This window comes from Schistocerca serialis, chromosome 2, assembly GCF_023864345.2.
Source record: "Schistocerca serialis cubense isolate TAMUIC-IGC-003099 chromosome 2, iqSchSeri2.2, whole genome shotgun sequence".
In the NCBI taxonomy this organism is placed as follows: domain Eukaryota; kingdom Metazoa; phylum Arthropoda; class Insecta; order Orthoptera; family Acrididae; genus Schistocerca; species Schistocerca serialis.
This window is the reverse complement of record NC_064639.1, coordinates 881,729,671-881,752,673: the sequence shown is the minus strand read 5'-3', so window position 1 is coordinate 881,752,673 and position 23,003 is coordinate 881,729,671. Positions and strand designations below refer to the sequence as shown.

Here is a 23,003-nt window from a genome sequence, read left to right as displayed (position 1 = left end):
GTGACCGGCAGACGAAGTCCAGCACGCATCATTCAGATTTCATCTCTGTCTTTAAATCAGTAAAAACCTTATAGGTCTCTCTCTCTGTGCCAGCGCAACGTATATGGATCATGACTGAGAGTCAAATAAAAACAAACTTGGGCAATTTTTTTTTACAACAAAATAATTGAATTTATTATTCAATTAAGATTTTTTTCAAGCGTTGTTTGCGACATATCAGTTAACAGTAAAATGATTCACTTTTTCTTTCACATTATATGAGTTTACAGATACATTATTTGTCTTCAAGTAAAATCAGAGGTACTAGAACGTAATTATATTATCTTACAAGGTAAATAATATCTCTAGTGAAGTTCCACCGGAAACACTTTTTTAACTGATGGAAAACGTATTTTTAGTTCAAGATAGTGGCTCTAAAACATTTTCCACTAGCAATTTAAATTATATTTCATTGAAGTAAGTGGCTCTAGGCATTTTCCACTACAACAAGCAGGTCAACACATTTCTCGGTATAAAGATTTTTTTTCCACAGTCAAGTATATATAAAGAATTTAATTGGTGGAACTCACATTCTTAAAAAACTAGTTCTGACTGGATGGCTAGCGGCAGGTGAAACTTAAAACTACTACTAAGATCAAAGCAGATACAAACTGCCAAAATTGTATTTTGGTCTTCTTCTATTTGATTATAATAGGTGTAAAATTTTTATCTGTTTTCAGTCATATAGCCATTGACTAGTAATAGTAGCGAAAAAATATACAAATACATATAAAGACTTTTTTTATAAAAGGGATTATTTTAGTTTTTTTCGGTTTTCATGATTTTATGTTTTTTCTTTGATAGAATAAATAATATTTACACACATGCACACTTAACACAGGCTCGCACACATTCACACACTCTCAGACATACACGGAGGAACGCAAGCTGATACGCACTACAAAACACTCTCATTCAGTATTTACACTATGATAAAAGGGTTATACTACTACTCTGCAGACACTCTCGCCGTCTCTCTCTCTCTCTCTCTCTCTCTCTCTCTCTCTCTCTCAATCCGAGTCCCCCACCCCTTCTCTCACTACAAGTGAGTAGTGTGAGTACGGGCGAGTTCCAATGCCGCTATCACAGATGGCCCTTTTATCATCATGAGGCGACAGACCGATTTTAAACTGCAGCACAGTGTACACTTCGTGCGCTATCGATCGAATACTAGTTTGCAGGACAATATGCAGCCGCTGCAGCTCAGCACCGCAAACACCACCATGTAGGCACTGCAAATAGTCTTCGATAGACAGAGCTCGTGATGCCATCCGTCGTACCCCCTTAGCCTGTCTCTGAGTGGGACCTTCCAATGTGCGATATGCATACATTTTGGACCGAAGACCTACAAACTCCACAATCGGCAATCCATTCGTCTCGTCTTTCATGAGACCAATAAACTTCTTGTTTTGCGGAAAAATACCAGAAGGATTATCGGCCGCATAAGAAGACGTGTCGAATTCATTGGCATGGTACCTAATTACTTCATATGGATCGCAGTTCTTCACCCAATAGATGAAACTATCTGTATCCATATAAAGTAATTTAGGATCTGCAAAATGAGTTTCCGCAAACTCATAATGAAAGCGGTACATGTGTAGTTTGGATAGGTCTAGTATGCACATCCCCACATAGATAGGTTTAGTAAACTCTACTGCAGTTTTAGCGCCGGCCGAAGTGGCCGTGCGGTTAAAGGCGCTACAGTCTGGAACCGCAAGACCGCTACGGTCGCAGGTTCGAATCCTGCCTCGGGCATGGATGTTTGTGATGTCCTAAGGTTAGTTAGGTTTAACTAGTTCTAAGTTCTAGGGGACTAATAACCTCAGCAGTTGAGTCCCATAGTGCTCAGAGCCATTTTGCAGTTTTAGCCGTCTCCACAGCAACAAAATTCTTATTGAAAACAGTGACCCGTTTAAAATGTGGTCTGGCAATGCATTTTCGTACGCCATAACGCCCATTCCATTGCGTTCTAATAAAAATTTCACGTCGTTCCCTCAAAATTTTTCCGAAAATTGAATTATTCATTAATTGATAAAAATCTTTCTCAAAGTCACACGATATGGAAGTTCTCTGTCTCGTATTCAGATCAATATACTCCTTCAACCTGGGGGACAGCATGAAGAAGATGGCCCGGGTGATTTTAACCAGCTCCACACCCACGCTGAGACATTGCTGGAGATTAAGATAGTGAATGACGTGCCTCTGCTTGTCCCCCAGCGTTGTCATCAGTTTCAGTGTGGAACCTCCTCGTGGAACAAGTTGTTCTGGATACAGTGGCAAACCGGCATGCGCGTCATGCAAACTAATAGGGTATTTGAGTTCTGCCTCCACAACATACCCTACATCAGAATCGGCGGCCACCCCCCCCCCCCCCTCCCTGATTTTTCCACCTAATCCCTTGCATTCATTTTCGGATAGCCACGTAAACTCGCGAATGGGCAGACATTCCTTCATAGCGGGTCCTTATAAGTTATTCACATCGAGATACAATATATAACTTGAATCAAGGGATGCGTTAAACCTGTCACCCATCCATGGGTTATTTGCTTTCGCGTGTCTATGAATACATTGGCAGAGCCCCCCACGGATCCCTCACTCAAAGAAAAGAAGCATGTCAGGATCGGTCAATAATTCTATACTGCACATTGTTTTCTTGAGCATCGCGTCCCAAGACTATCCAGGAGCCGTGTAATAAATGGCAGAATCCAGAGAATATGTGGTCATACATAGACTCCGGAACTTCTCGAAAACGTCCGCAAGCAAGCGCACGTATGTGTCTATGTAAAGACGTGCGTACTCTCCTAAATTAGAAATATTGAATTCCCGCCAGACATTCACGGCACGCTCATTCGTTATTGTGTCACCTGTAAGGTTGCTGGAGAATGCAGTTATGTGGGGTAGCGTGCTTTCGTCGAGTTTGGCCACAGTATTCACATACTGGTATGGAAAAACTCCTTTCCTAGTCACAAGCTGAAGCTTTTCCTCGTCGGGAAATGCAGCTCCAGTGATATGCATATCCGCCGGAGGTAGAGTCTCAACACATGTCTGTAGTGGTGCCTGCATAAATCGTAATGTATCCAGGAAGCGCAGCGTAATTCTTGGCGTCATTCGTTTGGAGAATGATATATACTTCTCGACGCTCTCGGGTAGGACACTGACCTGATTTTTCTCCCAACCGAAAGATGTCAAGTGCGCAAGTAGAAAATGAGCATCATACCCACTTAAATTATGAAAGAAAACTGGTATGTGCCTAGGTGTAAGATGACAGTGGTCCCTACGAGGAGTTTACGCTTTTCTGTCCAACCGTAGCCCACAAATATGACACTCGGTGGCTTTGTTATACAAATCTTCATTGTCCTTCGATTTGGTCATGGGAACGTTGCCGCCGTACAGCTTGTCAACTTACAGTGACAATTTTTCAAGCTCAGAGGGCAACCAAATCGATGGATTATCGCCGACATAAGACTTGTATCGGTTAAGATTGGTGTCATATGACGATAAAATTTGGTACGCTGCCGCATAAGGTACGTGTTTTTCTGTAAAGGTAGTGTGCGAGGTCGTAGGATCGCCTTCACAGCGGATCACAGGAGCGAGCAGGCACTCAAAGTCGGCGTACACAACAAACGGGCAGCGCTCCTGGTGGTGAGCATTCCTAAACGTTATGAATTTGTTTTCCTCTGTGGGCATAATAACACGTACCGTATCCTTTGAAGTACAGTCTACTAGATGCGTAGCTAATAACTGTTCAGAGGAGAAATAATTGAGACACCCTAAACAAATATGTTTTACATCATGTTTGGCTGATACTTGAGACGAAAGGAGTCGGGACATGTCCTTGATCCAGACATAGTGATAATTGTCACCTTAAGAAAAGAGAAGCATATTTACATGCAGCTCACCTGCAAATTTTGAGAAATGGAGGGGGCCGACTACGAAATGCTTGTCTTGATCGTCTGACTTGCTTTTCTTCTTCTCCAGGCCATAAACGTATACCGTTATTCCGGTATTCTGCTCCTCAAATTTAGGTATGTCCTGGATCTTGACGGGGACTCAATACCATCAAAGTTATAATGTGTGTTAATATCACTGGCTTTGTATGTGCTTGGACGACAAGGGCGATCTCTATAATTGTACACTCCTGGAAATGGAAAAAAGAACACATTGACACCGGTGTGTCAGACCCTCCATACTTGCTCCGGACATTGCGAGAGGGCTGTACAAGCAATGATCACACGCACGGCACAGCGGACACACTAGGAACCGCGGTGTTGGCCGTCGAATGGCGCTAGCTGCGCAGCATTTGTGCATCGCCGCCGTCAGTGTCAGCCAGTTTGCCGTGGCATACGGAGCTCCATCGCAGTCTTTAACACTGGTAGCATGCCGCGACAGCGTGGACGTGAACCGTATGTGCAGTTGACGGACTTTGAGCGAGGGCGTATAGTGGGTATGGGGGAGGCCGGGTGGACGTACCGCCGAATTGCTCAACACGTGGGGCGTGAGGTCTCCACAGTACATCGATGTTGTCGCCAGTGGTCGGCGGAAGGTGCACGTGCCCGTCGACCTGGGACCGGACCGCAGCGACGCACGGATGCACGCCAAGACCGTAGGATCCTACGCAGTGCCGTAGGGGACCGCACCGCCACTTCCCAGCAAATCAGGGACACTGTTGCTCCTGGGGTATCGGCGAGGACCATTCGCAACCGTCTCCATAAAGCTGGGCTACGGTCCCGCACACCGTTAGGCCGTCTTCTGCTCACGCCCCAACATCGTGCAGCCCGCCTCCTGTGGTGTCGCGACAGGCGTGAATGGAGGGACGAATGGAGACGTGTCGTCTTCAGCGATGAGAGTCGCTTCTGCCTTGGTGCCAATGATTCTCGTATGCGTGTTTGGCGCCGTGCAGGTGAGCCCCACAATCAGGACTGCATACTACCGAGGCACACAGGGCCAACACCCGGCATCATGGTGTGGGGAGCGATCTCCTACACTGGCCGTACACCACTGGTGATCGTCGAGGGGACACTGAATAGTGCACGGTACATCCAGACCGTCATCGAACCCATCGTTCTACCATTCCTAGACCGGCAAGGGAACTTGCTGTTCCAACAGGACAATGCACGTCCGCGTGTATCCCGTGCCACCCAACGTGCTCTAGAAGGTGTAAGTCAACTACCCTGGCCAGCAAGATCTCCGGATCTGTCCCCCATTGAGCATGTTTGGGACTGGATGAAGCGTCGTCTCACGCGGTCTGCACGTCCAGCACGAACGCTGGTCCAACTGAGGCGCCAGGTGGAAATGGCATGGCAAGCCGTTCCACAGGACTACATCCAGCATCTCTACGATCGTCTCCATGGGAGAATAGCAGCCTGCATTGCTGCGAAAGGTGGATATACACTGTACTAGTGCCGACATTGTGCATGTTCTGTTGCCTGTGTCTATGTGCCTGTGGTTCTGTCAGTGTGATCATGTGATGTATCTGACCCCAGGAATGTGTCAATAAAGTTTCCCCTTCCTGGGACAATGAATTCACGGTGGTCTTATTTCAATTTCCAGGAGTGTAGTTTCTCTCGCAAGCCAGGATTGACCATGCAAAACAAGTGTGATCTTTTGTATTTTGGACATTAATGCATGCTTGTTTATTAGCTATATCTTTAGGGAGCTTGATATAGCTAGACCCTCCATTTAATGGATCGTGGACATGTATATTGATGTCCAGGTGTAGAATTCTGCTGAGTGCCTTAGCTGAGCCGTTGACTTCCATCTCGGAAAAGCGGCCCAATATGACACTTAAGGTGGATTTAGGAAACCACTCAGCGATTGATGTGCTCCGCATTATCACGCCATTATCCCCCCAAAGATAAAGAATGCTGGTCTCTTCCTGACCAGACTGAACTTTGGGGGGGGGGGGGGGTGCTATAACTCAATGCAGAGCACTGCACTGCACTTAACGGCGGGATAACGCGGATTATCGACTACCCTGTGGAGCTTGGTTTGCAGGACAGGGAGGCATACGTTTAAAAATCCAACAGGATCGCGGTACCCCCCTGCAGGGTTTTCGATGGCTGAGATTCGCTCCTCGAAGGCGTCTGCAATCGCCGAGTACTATTACTGAGGTATGGTGTCACTGACCTGACCTACTTCACTAAAAGGGTGGGGGAGATAACTGCCGCTAACCACAGGGTGATCGCTAATACTATTACTACTACTAATACTGGGGGTCCAGCCGGTGGACGATGGTGCTGGCGATGGCGCGTCATCATCGTTTAATGAGACTGGTATTCGTCTCGGTACACGAAACTTGCGCTGGTGGTGTCGTGGGCGTGCGTGACCTTGGTAGCGGCGGTGCCCACCGCTCCCCTTGAGGCGGCTGTAGGTGGCCAGTGCGAGCAGCCGGGCAGAGGTTCGGCGATCTTGCCAGCTGCAGCTTCCCGCACACGTGGTAGCTGGGAGAAGTCAGACTGCGTGACCTTGGTAGCGGCGGCGGTAGATGCAGCTTCGCTCGCAGCGACGAAGGGCGCTTTAGTGGGCAAGGCATGTCTCTGCGGACAGTGTTGATTGCCGGGTTTAGCCGCGACAGGCACACACGCGACTGCCAGCTGGGGGTCGACTGCTGCAGAGATAAAGTAATATAAGTACACTATCTACGGTGGTGAATTCTAACGATGGCAAAGATAGTTATAATGTGAGTGAGTGACTAACTATCTTTTTGGCTCTGACTCCAGGGCATGAACAATTCATCTGGGCAGTCTATCGCACCGTCGAAAAAATAATCAAGGCCATCATCCAATAAGTCTTTATAATGGCCTAGAAAAAACAAGATATTTTATAAATGGAATTGCTAGAGAAAAAGACATAAGTATATTAATATTATCAGAGAAAGATAATTTTTGACTTACAAGTAAGCAAGTGTGGACGGCCTGCATCTGTTCATCAATAGAGTGAAGGTCGTCGATGGCGTTTCCTGTAACAAAAGGAAAGATAATTTTTTGTTATTTTGAAAACGATAGCTAGAGTGAAAGAGGATTTATTTTTCGGTATACTCATGTGAGTGATGTTGTTCTGGAGCTGGGGGCTGAATCCAATTATGTATTGGACTACGTGGGGCAGCCCCCAGCTCTGCTTCCAACTCCAGCTGCATTTGCCTTAAGTGATCTAGAAAGAACGAAATAATAATAGTAATAATAATAATAATAATAATAAAATTATGGAGTAACACAGACCTAGAAGCACTCAATACACTTACACGATCACAGTGCCACAAATATAAAATACATCACATACATTCAGCAACAGAAAGATTCACATTAAGCAGAAAGGAAGGAGGAAGGGGATTTATCGACATAAAAAACCTGAATAATGGACAGGTAGACAATTTAAGAAAATTCTTTCTAGAACGAGCAGAAACTAGCAAAATACACAAGCAATCACTCATATAAATACATCGGCTACACCACTGCAATTTCATAACCACTTCTACAACCCTTTAGATCACACATCGATCAAGACGCATCCAACACATGGCTAAGAAAAGGCAATATATACAGTGAGACGGAAGGATTCATGATTGCAATACTGGATCAAACAATAAACACCAGATATTACAGCAAGCATATTATTAAAGATCCCAATACCACAACAGATAAATGCAGACTTTGCAAACAACAAATAGAAACAGTAGATCACATCACAAGCGGATGTACAATACTAGCAAATACAGAATACTCCAGAAGACATGACAATGTAGCGAAAATAATACATCAACAGCTTGCCTTACAACATAAACTTATAAAACAACACGTTCCCACATACAAGTATGCACCACAAAATGTACTGGAGAATAATGAATACAAATTATACTGGAACAGAACCATTATAACAGATAAAACAACACCACATAAGAAACCTGGCATCCTACTCACCAATAAAAAGAAGAAATTAAAACAACTAATCGAAATATCCCTACCCAATACAACAAATATACAAAAGAAAACAGGAGAAAAAACTGAAAAATACATCCAACTTGCTGAGGAAGTCAAGGACATGTGGCATCAAGATAAAGTTGACATTATACCAATTATACTATCAACTACAGGAGTCATACCACGCAATATCCACCAGTACATCAGCGCAATACAGCTACATCCAAACTTATATATACAACTACAGAAATCTGTAATTATTGATACATGTTCAATTACCCGAAAGTTCCTAAATGCAATATAACATATACCGTACAGTTAAAAGGAAGTCACGCTTGATCAAGATCCGCGTCACTTTCCATTTTTGGCCAGACATAACGTCTGAGAAAAGAAAGAAATAATAATAATAATAAAACATATGAAATAAGCAAAGAAATTTTTTAAATTGTGAATGTAAATGAGTAGAATATTAAAATAAAATTATACTCACCAGGCAATTCCGACTGTGACTGTGCACAGGAGCCTGTTGGACTCGAGCCCGCTCCTCGCATTCAAGGATCAACCCCGCTAGGTCCACTACAACAATCAGATAAATTATGTAATGCATAAGCGGAAATATATATAAGGTGTACAGGAAAATGGATAATGAAGAAATAGAAATTATTTACTTACTCGGTAAGCCTCTTGGCTGATGAGGGCATGCTGACTGCAGCACACACATCTTTGATATTGCAGTGCAGTCACCATGACGTCCACGCTCCAACTGAATTAGTTCAAATCCTCACCACCCCCTGGCCAGCGCGCGGAGACACTGCCGACGCCTGTCACTCGCGCTGGGGACAACGGACGAGTGAGAAAGATGAGCAGGGGGTGACTAATTACATAAGTGTGTTGACGTAGTATCACGTGGTCTTAGGATGAACGAATGGGTGTTGAGGATTGTGTGGGGGTCGTGAATGAGTTCAGTAGCAACTCTGGTGGCTGAAAGCTGAGCTATGTAGATGCTTCCAGGACATGGGGGGGAGCTGAGCATTTTATAAAATAATTGATCGTATTTAGAATGGAGAGTGAATTGAGAATTTGAGATCCTTAGATGTGTTAGGATGTATGATTTATTATTAAAAAGTATTTTATGTATCTGAATGTATTAAATGGCTCAAATAGCTCTAAGCACCATGGGACTTAACTTCTGAGGTCATCAGTCCGCTAGACTTAGAAACTACTTAAACTTAACTAACCTAAGGACATCACACACATCCATGCCCAAGGCAGGATTCGAACCTGCGACCGTTGCAGCAGCGTGGTTCGAAACTGCAGTGCGTAGAACCGCTCGGCCACACCGGCCGGCGTCTGTATTAAGAACGGCGTTAATAAGGATGAAGGACATTATTTAGAAAGTATGGATATGATTATGGTTAAGTATTTGTGAGCAGATATATAGAATTTGGCTCAGTTCTTATTTTGTGTAAATGTGCATTTGAGTTTCGTAGTTCGCGTTACCTCGACTTGCGGAGGGGAGTAGCTAAAACCGCGCGATGGATTGCAGTATTTCGCGGTTAACTATATGTGGGGTGAGCGATGTTCTCGGCTTAGGTACTGGAAGGTGTGCTCGGTCCATATCCTAGATGGAGTGGATTGAACAACAGTATTCGGTTCATAGTTAGAATATTTACAGAGGCGTAAGTCGGACAAGAGTATAAAGGAGGAGACTGTGACGTGGACAGCCTCGCGCTCGTGGCACGAGAGACAGAGGCAAAGGTGATTTAGGTTAGTGGCTTTCTTTGCTAGAAGTGGAGTACACAGTAGTACATGTTAGCGAATGAACATGGTTCGGTAAGGGGACGTAGTGGTCGGTAGGGAGTTTAACTATTTCATTCGAAGACCAGGTGGACTTTGCATTTTCGGACGAGAGACGTTAATTAATTGGTCAATTTAATTAAGTATTGATGGGTACTTTGTGTTAAATTAAATTGATTGCATACGGGACTAGGGACGTACGATCGATCAAGTATACAGGAGTGGGGATAATGAGAATAGGGTGATCACTTAAGCAGAACACACGTGCTGTTGTCGATGTTTCCAGTCTTAAGGAAACAGGGTTTGGCGGAAAAGTGCACGAGTGCGTTCTTGGTCCGAGAAATACACCTGGTGGATGGTGAACGGCTGTGTGAGGTCGGTATCTGCAGGTTCGGACTTGCCCAGGGAACGGTCGACCATTGTGTGAAGCTCCGAGGCAAACAGTTTTGGCGCGAAACGTGCGGAGGCGACGAATACACGTGGTGAGCGGACAAGAGGCCGCTGTGACGTCAAACTCAGCAAGTTCCAGCTTGTCCAGCGAAAACATGTTTACGACATGGGGGCGACCGCTGGGCTCGCCCCCAGCGCGAGTGGCCGGCCGCCTAACGTGACAGGCGTCGCAGTGTCTCCGCGCTGGCCAGGGGGTGGTGAGGATTTGAACTAATTCAGTTGGAGCGTGGACGTCATGGTGACTGCACTGCAATATCAAAGATGTGTGTGCTGACTGTGTTGGAGAACAAGTGATGACCGTACTGCTTGAAATAAAGTCTTCAGTCCCTCCCCCCTGCAAAATCAAAGGACGTGGCTTACGTTACTATAAGTGCAGTTTATTATTTGATGTGATTATGATAGGCTACCAGTGAAAAAAGATAAGTGACGGAGAAAGCTCATACTTGTGATCAAGTGTGGTGTTGGGATTTGAACTTGTGATAGATTTTTGTTATGGATGTAAGGAAAATGGCGTTCTCGCCGAGAAAATCGGACATATTGAATAAATAATAAATGATGATAATAAATAGAAGTATAGTTTTCGAGACATTATCGTGTTGGAATTTGAATTTGGCGCAATTTTCTAGTGGAGGTAGGCCTATAATAATAAATAATAATAAATGACAATAAATAATAATAAATGATAATGAATGTTATTAAATGATAATCAATAATAATAAAGACAAGTACGGTTTTTGCATGGATTATCCTTTTGGAATTCAAACTTCCCGCCATTTTTTCTTCAGGTGGCTTAGGTTAGTGGACATAGCACAATTGGGCTATTTTCCCGCCAAAATTCAAAATTCCTGCCATTTTTTCTTGAGATAAGGTTAGTGGAAGTAGCAGAATTGGCCTATTTTCCCGCCAAAAGCCGCCATATTGGATGACGTCATGCACTGTTGCCAAGTCTACATGCCCCCATCTCTGATGACGTCGCCACCATCTTGAATAAATTTGGCAACAATGCAGCGTGGCCTGGCACGAACTTTGCCCTACTACTAACAATGACATGGCAGGACGACACCTTGGGCCACATAGGAACGGGGGAAGAGGGTTTAAAGTGGACAATCAAAAAGAGATTAAATTTTTACCAAACGATGCATATTGAAAGAAGGTTACACTTACACATTTTTAATCCACTTATGATAAGGTATCACACCAAATATATTTTAGCGATAAGAAAATAATATAGTCGAACAGCATTTTTCTCAAGACTTACACAGTGACCAGTTTCCTGTATCTCAGGTGACACTGTCGCCAGTGCCATAGATACAGCATCCCATGTTTGATTTCCTGATTTCCAGTCAAATTTTATAAACCTCCACACCCTGGTACATGAAAGAATTCCAAGCAGGTGCAGCAGAGCATATTCACCCGGAATTTTCTGTTAAGTCAAATATAATAGAACAGAGACAGTTTTCAATAATACAACGTAACTCGTTCAAAATCGTCACAAGCAATAGAATGGCGGATGACAGCTTGCGAGCTAATATTCCAAAGATGTTCAGGCTCACATGCGGTTCCTCTTCGTCGAAACGTCTCGGCTCAAACTCGTCTAGGGGTTGAACAGCATTACACGCCCTAAATTAAACATTTGTGACTCCTTGTTTAAATTGTCTGGCTGATGGCAAGCTTGCGAAATGCGAAGTTAACATAACATATAATAACAGTAATATTAATATCGGGAACTACATTAACGACCCACACGCGATTTGGTTAGAATAGTCTTTATTCAGAAAGCAAACTAATAGCGAGAGTGGTTGTATTTAGAGTTACTGTTACACTCGAGCGCATATCCACTTTAAAGACAGACTGTCCGCTTTCGCGTCTCTATCCGAACTGTACCCTTTGGCGTCTCCAGCCGAACTGAACTGTCCGCTTTCGCGCCTGCACCGGCATTCATTCTGCCCGTCTCCGGCCCCGTTTCACGCGCGCCGAATACCCTCGCTCAACTGACTAGGGCAGTCCCCTTTCCTGAAGCTGTCCATCTCATTGACTACAGCTTATTCTCCATTATTTCATATTTTAACATATTTAAATAATCTAAATTTGACCACTTTCACGTTCTAAGTAAAGTAACAATTATATCCACTACATAAGAAACGTTAAGTTCTTTGACATAATACCAGTACAATTTCATTCTTAACTGCGGATGTCACGGCCTGTAGCCTTGCACCAATTTGCTTTCTGGTAAATAAATAAAGAACAAAAGTAAATATTATGCACTAAACTTTACAACAAATATTCTATTACCTAGTGATTCAATAAGGTGACATTGTTCAATGTGTTTTGTGTGGAGGAAATGATTATCTGATGCTCAACTGACAATATTGGTAATTTAAATTTACTGTATCTCTTAAACAAATGAGGTTATGCAGTTGATATCTACAACAAAAATGTTCAAATGTGTGTGAAATCTTATAGGACTTAACTGCTAAGATCATCAGTCCCTAAGCTTACACACTACTTAACCTAAATTATCCTAAGGACAAACACACACACCCATGCCCGATGGAGGATTCGAACCTCCACCGGGAGCAGCCGCACAGTCCATGACTGCAGTGCCCTAGACCGCTAGGCTAATCCCCCAGGCGATATGTACAACATTTGTTATTTTAATTGTGCGCTTCTATATGAAATGTCGATCGTTAAGATCGACTAAAGCGTTCACACTTTAGCATTCAGGCCTTTTTTTACAAAACTTGTGAATTTTATTTTAACAGTAAATCCTAGACTATTATAGAGCGATAAATATTCGAGTTTTATTGGGACCACCATGAAAATTTATGGAGGATGGCAGATTAAAATTACTATGGCTTGATTCTCTGCATTATTACAGGATTAAGTAGTTTTCATAAACGTTTCCCATTATCGCCGATCTTTTGTCAGCCTTAATTAAGTCTGCTACGTCTTCTCGGCCATAAACGGCTTCTACTGTGTTTCCCTATGATGTAGGTTCTCGTATGTCTCAATCGCACACTACAGCGCTTAGGTCTCAGTAGACAACAGACGCCTGTGAATTTCCCCATCTCATGGTGAATCTGCGCCCTTTGAAGCATGAGGTCCTGGATGACAGGGTTTGTTTCACAAATCCTGTAGGCTGACACTTTTGGCCATGTATTTAAATGAGAGCGCAATGCTCATTAACTCACAAGCTTTGCAGATAAAAGAGTTTAAAAGTCAGTTTTTGTCTGTTGTACTGGGTGATTATAATTAAAGTTAAACTTTCAGACATCTGTAGAAATAGCACCGCTGGTCAGAATGACGTCAAATTGCAACGAAATGTTATTGGAGGAGGTGGAAAACGTATGGCAGAAGAAACATAAATAGTTACAAAATGTAGCAATAGATGGCGCCGTGAGAATCGTAATTTAATAGAGGTCAACTACAAATGACAAGTGAATTATACGCAATGCCTAATGTGTACGTTTGATATTAAACAAACTGTACTACCTAGTGTGCATGGGTGTACAGGTGTGATACTGTTAGTTACGTAAGGCCACCCACCACAGCAAGGTCATATCATATCGGATGGGAAACATCAGTTTTCAGTTGTCCTGAGGCCAAAAACCCCCTAAGAAGCATCACTCACATCGGTTTTTAATTGTCATGAAGCCAAAAACCACATAAAGTGAATCAATTACATCGGCATTTAATTGTCCTGAGGCTAAAAACCACATAAAGAGCATCAATGAAAATAAAATCGGAAGTCGTAGGGTAGTGGTGCCCTCGGTGCAATTTTTATATCAAATTTATTTGCAATTAATTAAACAGATCAATTAACCACCCCTGCACCTGACCATGCCCACCCCTGCCCCCAGATGACGTCATGTGTTTCTCTCAGCTTCATGTGTGCCCCAGCCTCCTTATCCTCCCCTCCCCCACTTCATCCTCGCCCCCAACCCATCCTATTGGCGGGAATTTCGCATTTTGGCTGTAATTTCGAATTTTTGTGGGAATTTCGAATTTTAGTGGGATTCCTTTGTCCGAGGACTGTGCTGATGTGCCCAACCCAACCCCCACGCCATAAATTAAAAGTAGATAGTACCATTTGCAGGACTTGATCCCTGGTCCTTCAGGGCGTAAAGCCCAAATGCACCCAACTTACGCCGTTAAAGCACCAGAGGCGCTTGGAATTGATGAAAATTTAGAAATGGCTTTGCAGGACTCGAACCCAGATTCTAATAGAGGGAAAGACCAAGTGCACGCCCAACACACGGAAACTGTCCAGATACGGGAGAGGGAGGTTAGGTTAGCGTACTTTATTTACTGTGGTCAAGAAGATGACGCAAAGATCAAACCTAATTACATAATCAATCAAAAAGATCGGTCCTAATTATACATCTATATGCATAGCGCTGTACAAGGATGGCACAAAATCACAATACAACTCAAAAACTAACGATAATATGCAACTGGTGTTATCCTGCTGCGAAAAAAATTTCAAAATACCACTCGAAACCGCCGGCCGGTGTGGCCGAGCGGTTCTAGGCGCTTAAGTTTGGAATCACGTGACCGCTACGGTCGCAGGTTCGAATCCTGTCTCGGGCATGGATGTGTGTGAAGTCCTTAGGTTAGTTAGGTTTAAGTAGTTCTAAGTTCTAGGGGACTGATGAACTCAGATGTTAACTCCACAGTGCTCAGAGCCATTTGAACCATTTTTGAACCACTGGAAGCCAGCGACAGACACTCCCAAACTCTACCCTTCACCTACAAGGTGGTGGGAAAAAGGCTGGTGTGTAAGATACTACCTTTATTCTTTTTGATGGGAAATACATTCAACTGAAGAGATGCTGGAATCGGACAGAGAGAAGTTTAAAATGTGTGTTACCTGTAACCATACAGTATCTCTCGCTGTTTGATGTCAGAGTTCGCAACAGATGCCTACTAAAAATTACCCTACAGCCCAGCTATCAAAGACACGCTATTACAGCTGATGGAAAAAATGTGTCACAGTTCTAATTACACTTCGAAGTTGTCGTGAAGAAACCAGCACTCGTAATGAATGGGTCATAATGCAACACATGTACTGGGGAAAATCGTCGTCCTAAAAGTCTTCAAAAGGGGGGAGGGGGGTAGTTGAACTTGCATTCTCCTCCATCTAGAACCACAAACCGCCGAAAATCGAGGCCCTCTCCTCTCACTCCCTCCACCCATCTACGGTGTGGATGGACTGAGGGAGTGAGCTTCTCCGCCAGCAGCCTCACGGCTCATGCTGGCCACTGTTTGCCTTGAGTCGATGGTCCTTCACCGACACAGAAGCAGGTACATTTAACTAAACAATAGGTAGTAAAAGAATGGCGGTCTCAAATGCAAATTGTTCATCTAAAGTATAGTACCATAGCTGTCCCTAATGGTTAGGGGAGCACCTGTGGCGACGCCCTGACACAGACTAAGCAAGTACCCAAAACCTCCAATAAGTCTCTCGTTCTGTGAATGAAAACACTTTTATGTAACACAACTCTTTCTTGCGATCACATAGACTAGGCTGCATTGTTGGTGGGGGCATATACTTACAAGGGAACCTCCCCATCGCACCCACCTCAGATTTAGTTATAAGTTGGCACAGTAGATAGGCCTTGAAAAACTGAAGACAGATCAATCTAGAAAACAGGAAGAAGTTGTGTGGATCCATGAAAAAAATAAGCAAGATATAAAAACTGAGTAGTCCATGTGCAAGATAAGCAACATCAAGGATGATATGAGCTCGGGAGCGCTGTGATACCGTGGTTAGCGTGAACAGCTACGGAATGTGAGGTCCTTGGTTCAAACCTTCCCTCGAGTACAAAGTTAAATTTTTTATTTTCAGACAATTTATTATCTGTCCGTCCGTTCGTCCGATGCGAGGTATCTGCGCCGTAGTATGGAGACGCTACACCTAAACAAACATCGAAACAAAACATATGTTTTGACAGAGCACAGGGAAAACTGTGCGACTGTGAAACTGTTCCATCCATTTCTTGCAGTTTATGTGACAAACTCTTGTTTTAATCACTTTTTTGGGAGTGATCATCGCATTCATAAGAAAACCTAAATCGGGCAAGGTAGAAGAATGTTTTCACCCATTCGCCAAGTGTACAAGTTAGGTAGGTGGGTCGACAACATATTCCTGTCATGTGACGCACAAGCCGTTACCCGTGTGGTATAGAATATATCAGACATGTTTTCCTGTGGAGGAGTAGTTTGACCTATGACCTTGCGATCAAATGTTTTCGGTTCCCATTGGAGAGGCACGTCCTTTCGTCTACTAATCGCACGGTTTTGCGGTACGGTCGCAAAACACAGACACTAAACTTATTACAGTGAACAGAGATGTCAATAAACGAACGGACAGACCATAACTTTGCGAAAATAATGAATGTAAATTTATTACTCTAGGGAAGACTTGAACCAAGGACCTCTCGTTCCGCAGCTGCTCACGCTAACCACGGGACCACGGCGCTGCTGAGATCACACTCTCCTTGATGTTGCGTATCTTGCACATGGACTACTCAGTGTATATTTTGCTTATTTCTTTCATAGTTCCATACAACTTCTTCCTGTTTTCTCGATTGTTCTGTGTTCAGTTTTTCAAGGCCTATCCACTGTGCCAACTTATAACTAAATCTGAAGGGGGTGCGATGGGGAGGTTCCCTAGTCAGGTGCAGTTACAGGATGCAGAGAGACTGTCCAAAAAACAGCGCTGGAGGGTCTGCTGTATGGGATCCTTAGCAGATAGGTTCGAAAAAGGTGACTCATTTCTAGATGTGAGAGTGCCACGAATATGATTCACCAGTGGCTGTAATCATTAAAAGGTGTCTCTACAGGATCCAACTCAAGTAAGTGGTTGAATGGATAGACTTGATAACGGACAGCATTTCTACCAGAAAACGTAACACTATCCGTGGCTCGTTTGTGTACCTGTAGACTCAAGACCGCTTTTTATGCAGGGAGACGGTAATGTAGTCGCGACGATCGTGTTTTTAATAGCACGGTCCTTACCTGAAATGTATGTTATGGGCTGTGGAATCCATCTGTGGTCAGCTTTAGATGTCAATTTAGAATATTGCTCCTCGAAAAGAACATCGTGTTCCATCCACAGATTCCCATTTGACCTACCTGGGAGTGTAATCCGACTACAGAAAAAAAAAAAAATTTACTCGCCATGCAAAGTGACTCTCATGATCAATTCGAAATAACGAGGCCTTTCTGCAGTGCTCGGTAGTTTTCGCGCCAAAATAGTCGAAGTTTTTTTTTCATAATTTTACTCAGGGTGGGTATGTCTCTGATTATTTGTGATCGGTAGCGGTACACTTCGGTGGACGTCACAAAAAGAAGATATGTGACTGCAATCGACTGTAAAAACTATGCCGATTTTGCTCGTAAAACTAAAAGAAAATGAACATTGTCTATTTTCGTCGAAAGAGAACATTTATTATCGTCACGAATGTTTCTTTCCTTTTTCTAACAGCTGCATTATTATAGGAGTCGAGTTGATGTTAAATAGTCCAGCACAGAATGGCAGGGAACTTCCCTATGAGGCTGCGGCTCTCCCTTGGTCCCATCTGCAATGTCCTACGGGTGGGCGCGGTTACGCTACTTAATTTCCCTTTTTGTATTGTCAAGGATCGCCGCCTGAAGGCATGGCGCATATCGCTAGTGCTGCGGAGGGCCTGCAGCTGTACGAGGGTTGACAGAAAAACAGTAGTCAGACACAGCCGCTGTCTATATTTAAGACAAACAAGTTGCACTTTTCGAGGCGGCCGTCCTTTTATCTCCTATTGTTTAGCTGGCTAAAACGCTTTCGTTCAAGTGTAGGGGCGCTGGCTTAAGGTGGCGGACAGATGGTGGAAAGCCAAGTGCGGGCAGCCAGCTGGACCGTTCTCCGGAATTTCGTTGTTATACCACAGAGCTCCGGTCATTCCGAAAAATATTTGTAACAAATTGCAAGAAAGACTTGTTGACGAAAAATAAAATTGTGTTCCACCACAAAACGAGAGACCTATTCCAGGTGTTGGGGACCTGCCTAGTCTGTGTCAGGGAGTCGCCACAGGTGCGCCCCTAACCATTAGGGGTGGCTGTGTCACTATATTTTAGAGGCACGCTGCATTTGGGAAAGCCATTCATTTATCCCATATTGTTTAGTGTACTATATCTGCTTTTGTGTCAGTGAAGGACCATCGACTCAAGGTAGACAGCAGCCAGGACGTGCTGGTTCAGTAGCCCCCTTCCTCCATCCGTCCATCCACCATGTAGGTGGATGGAGGGCGTGAGGGGAGAGGTCCTCGATTTTCGGATTTTCGGCAGTTTGTGGTTGAAGATCGAGGAGAACGCACGTTCAACTACCACCCCCTTTGCTGTCTTTTAGGACGACAATTTTCCCCAGTACATGTGTTGCATTATGATTCATTCATTACATGTGCAGGTTTTTTCATGACAATTTCGAAGTGCAATTAGAGCTATGACGTATTTTTTCCATCAGCTGTGATAGCGTGTATTGCCTTTGGTTAGATGGGCTGTAAGGTGATTTTTAGTAGGCATCTGTAGCGAACTCTGACGTCAAGCAGCGATAGATACTGTATGCTTACGGGTAATATACTTTTAAAACTCCTCTCGGTCCAACACCAGCATCTCATCAGTTCAACGTATTTCTCACCAAAAAGAATAATGATAGTATCTTCGACCCCAGCCTTTATCCTGCCAGCTTGTAGGTGACACATAAAGTTCGAGTGTGTCTGATGCGAGATTCGAGTGGTATTGAGAAATTTTTTCCCAGCAGAATAACAGCAGTTGTATGGTATCGTTAGTTTTTGAGTTGTATTGTGATTTTGTGCCAGTCTTGTACAGCGCTATGAATAGTTGTGTAATTAGGACCGATCATTGTGATTTATTGCGTAATTAGGCTCGACCTTTGCGACAGTTTCCCGACCAAAGTAAATAAACTACCCTACCCTAACCTCCCCCTCCCGTATCTGGACAGTTTCCATGTGTTGTGCGTGCACTTGGGCTACCCATGCAGTGGAATCAGTATTCGAGTCGCGGAAAAAGTACCGCCATTTTTAATTTCCCAACAATTCCAAGCGCTTCTAGTGATTTAATTGCGTAAGGTGGGTACAGTTGGCCTTTCCACTCAGGAGGATCATTGTCTGAGTCCTAGAAAGTGTACGGCCAGTTTTTAATTTCCCGCCAATTCCCAGGTGGGCTGTGGGTGCGCATATCAGCAGAGATCTGGGACAAAGAAATTCCCACCAAAATTCGAAGTTCAAGCCAAAATTCGAGATTTCCATCAATAGGGTAGGTTTTACGCAGGGGTTGAGGGGAGGAGAGGAGAGGGGGATGAGGAGGCTGGGGCACATGTGTAGCTGAAGAAAACGTGTGATTTCATTTGAGGGTGGGTGGGTGTTGTAGTGGTTAATAAAAAAGAAAAAGAGAAGAAAAGAAGAGGTTGAAAATGTGGGAAGAAATGATGAATAAAAAGTGGGTTTTAAAATCGTTAATGACCGTGAAAAGGGGAAAGAATGAAATGCAAATCGGACTTCGTATTACGGAAAAGTTATCGGACTTCGTGATTCGGAAAAGCTGTTGTTGGGGTGGTCCTTGTGGCCCTTTCTGAGCAAAAGTCAAACCAATGTACACTATAAAAATTATTTGAAAAGAACAGAGAATAACAAATGTGACTTACAGGGAGAAATGGCATAGATAAGAGTTCATTCTTTACCACGTTAACATGTCTTCTTTCGTGCGGCGTCCAGCTCTTGAAAAATCTCCTACTTCCTTTCTGCATGAAAAGTAGTAGCTGCTCCGAAATCTTGCAATCGTCCAGGAATCACTAATTTATACAAATCAAAATCATCTTGACACTGAATGCAATTTATTTTACGTTGCTACTTCCACCCTATGTATTTCATAACAACTTCCACAATATGTCTACACGTTAATAAATTTTTACGTCTGCGTTAAGCTTCCGCTCTCGAGAGACAATAGACGGATAGAAAACAAAAAAAGAGTTACAATTTTAGTGTTTTCTCCGCCGCCGAGCGCTCGTACCGCTGCGACTTTATAATTTATATATGAGGGAACGAGTGTAGCGCGGCGAAATTTAAAGTCCCGCAACAGTGTGATCAGAAGAGGAAGTGGGTGGGGTTGGGGGTGATTAATTGAGCAATTTAATTAATTTTTATATCAATTTGATATCAAAATATCACCAATCTCCACTACCCTACTACTACTGGATTATTCAAAATATCACCAATCTCCACTACCCTACTACTACTGGATTATTAATTTCCGTGTGACTGGCACAAAACATTTTCAATATCTTGCCCACCGTTTTCTGCAACAAGTTGAAATCGAGAAACAGCATGTTCCATGACTGACTGAAGTGTATCTGAGGTCACGTTCGGGATGTGTTGTGCAATGCATGCCTTCAATGCAGGTATGTTTGCAGTTGGAACAATGAACACAACATCTTTCAGATAGCCCCACAGCCAGAAGTCTCCGGATTAAGGTCAGTTGATCGGGACGGCCAGGCTGTGAAAAATGGCGGGCTGATAATTCTAGCAATTCCGAAATGGCGCTTCAGCAATTGCTTAACTGGTTTTGCAATTTGCGGTGGTGCGTCATCTTGCATAAAAATGATACCATTCACACGTGTACGCTGTTGGAGAGCTGGAATGAGGCGGTTGCACAAAAGACGCTCATAGCACTTACCAGTGACGGTACAGGTAACAGGACCGCCAGCACCTGTCTCTTCGAAAAAATATGGCCCTATGATAAATGATACCGTAAAGCCGCACCACACAGTGACCTTTCCAGGGCGAAGTGGTATTGGTTGTTTTCGTGGATTTTCCATTGTCCATATTCGACAATTCTGTGTATTGACATATCCTGTCAGATGGACGAGGCCTTCCTCTGTCCACAAAATCTTCCACGGTCAATCGTTGTCCACTCACATGTGAGCAAGGAATTGTAAAGTATGCGTCTCTCTTACTGGCACGTCATCAAGAAACAACTCGTGCACTTGGGTAATTTTGACTACAAAGAACGATGTTTTGTAGGATTTTACGAAATGTACTAACGGGCATGTCCAATGATCGGGTAATTCTCCGTGCACTAAATGGTTGGATGTTTCGTAGGATTTTACGCAATGTGCTCACGGGTATGTCCAACGTTCGGGAAATGCTTGCACACTACCACTCGTCTCCTCCTGCGTTACTGTGGCCTCTGTTTCCACTGACGTCGAATCAAGCTGTTTCCTCCCTCTACCAGTGTGTACACCAACAGAACCTGCCTTTTCGAATTTCCGAATCAATTTCTCCGGACCCACGGTAGTCATCGGACCAACGCCTTTTTTCAGACCCTTCAGTGTCCGGAATTTCAGCAGAGCGACGTGTGCACAGTCATGATTCTTGTAATACAGCTTTTCAAGCACAGCTCGATCCTGCTTTGAGACAAGGTGAACGTTGCAGCCGCGAAAGGAGAAAATGTCGTGTACCCGGCGTGTATATAACAACTTCAGTGTGTCGTGAGCATGACAGGTGCTTTCATTTACGTATTCTGACGCATACATAACCATCTATTGATCAATTTTCACACAATTTTTTTTCTTCTTCGATACATTTTCTCCATTTTCCGATAATATTCCGTTGAAATTTGACGTCATTCTGACCGGTGGTGTAATTTCTACAGCGGTTTGAAAGTTCACCTTTATTTATGATCACACTGTATTATGCGTGTTTCATGGAAGTAACTAACTCGTGTTTTCTGTGTGTCTATCTTTTCACACATGGGTATGGGACCTAGGATGTTGACTATAGAATGTCAAATCGAACACTTTTCAGCCGTTGGGGGTTGAATTTTTGTCCAAGAGTTGGGAGGTGATGTCTGAAGTGATCGCTGTCTCAAAAATCTACGGAAACCTGTCTTTGAATGCTGGATCTTATGTCGACTGAACCACAAGTGAGAGTCTTCCGACATGTCCGTCAGGGAGCCTGAAGATTGCAGAATATGTTACCGAAACTGTTAGCTCAATAAAATAGCATTTTGGAAATTTATATGTCTGAAATCAGATACTGGATTGTAAGGCGTACCCAGGAGCAGATATAGACTCAGATCACAATATAGTAGTGATGAAGAGTAGGCTGAAGTTCAAGACATTAGTCAGGAAGAATTAATACGCAAAGAAGTGGGACACGGAAGTACTAAGGAATGACGAGATACGTTTGAAGTTCTCTAACGCTATAGATACAGCAATAAGGAATAGCGCAGTAGGCTGTACAGTTGAAGAGGAATGGACATCTCTAAAAAAGACCAAGTTGGGAAGGAAAACATAGGTACAAAGAAGGTAGCTGCGAAGAAACCATGGGTAACAGAAGAAATACTTCAGTTGCTTGATGAAAGGAGGAAGTACAAACATGTTCCGGGAAAATCAGGAACACAGAAATACAAGTCGCTGAGGAATGAAATAAATAGAAAGTGCAGGGAAGCTAAGACGAAATGGCTACAGGAAAAATGTGAAGACATCGAAAAAGATATGATTGTCGGAAGGACAGACTCAGCATACAGGAAAGTCAAAACAACCTTTGGTGACATTAAAAGCAACGGTGGTAACATTAAGATTGCAACGGGAATTCCACTGTTAAATGCAGAGGAGACAGCGGATGGGTGGAAAGAATACATTGAAAGCCGCCATGAGGGTGAAGATTTGTCTGATGTGATAGAAGAAGAAACAGAAGTCGATTTAGAAGGGATAGGGGATCCAGTATTAGAATCGGAATTTAAAAG

General features: G+C 43.6%; 1 protein-coding gene across 1 annotated transcript in view; it reads right to left on the bottom strand.

The window, feature by feature from the left end:
- LOC126456490 (piggyBac transposable element-derived protein 4-like) overlaps nucleotides 1–23,003 on the bottom strand; it is a 94,559-nt gene that overhangs the window by 14,819 nt on the left and 56,737 nt on the right. The window contains exons 2-3 of the mRNA XM_050092241.1: nucleotides 6,933–6,997; nucleotides 6,339–6,575 (exon numbers count right to left, since the gene is read on the bottom strand). Coding sequence (XP_049948198.1) covers nucleotides 6,339–6,575; nucleotides 6,933–6,997 — 302 coding nt within the window. The remainder of the gene's footprint in view (nucleotides 1–6,338; nucleotides 6,576–6,932; nucleotides 6,998–23,003) is intronic.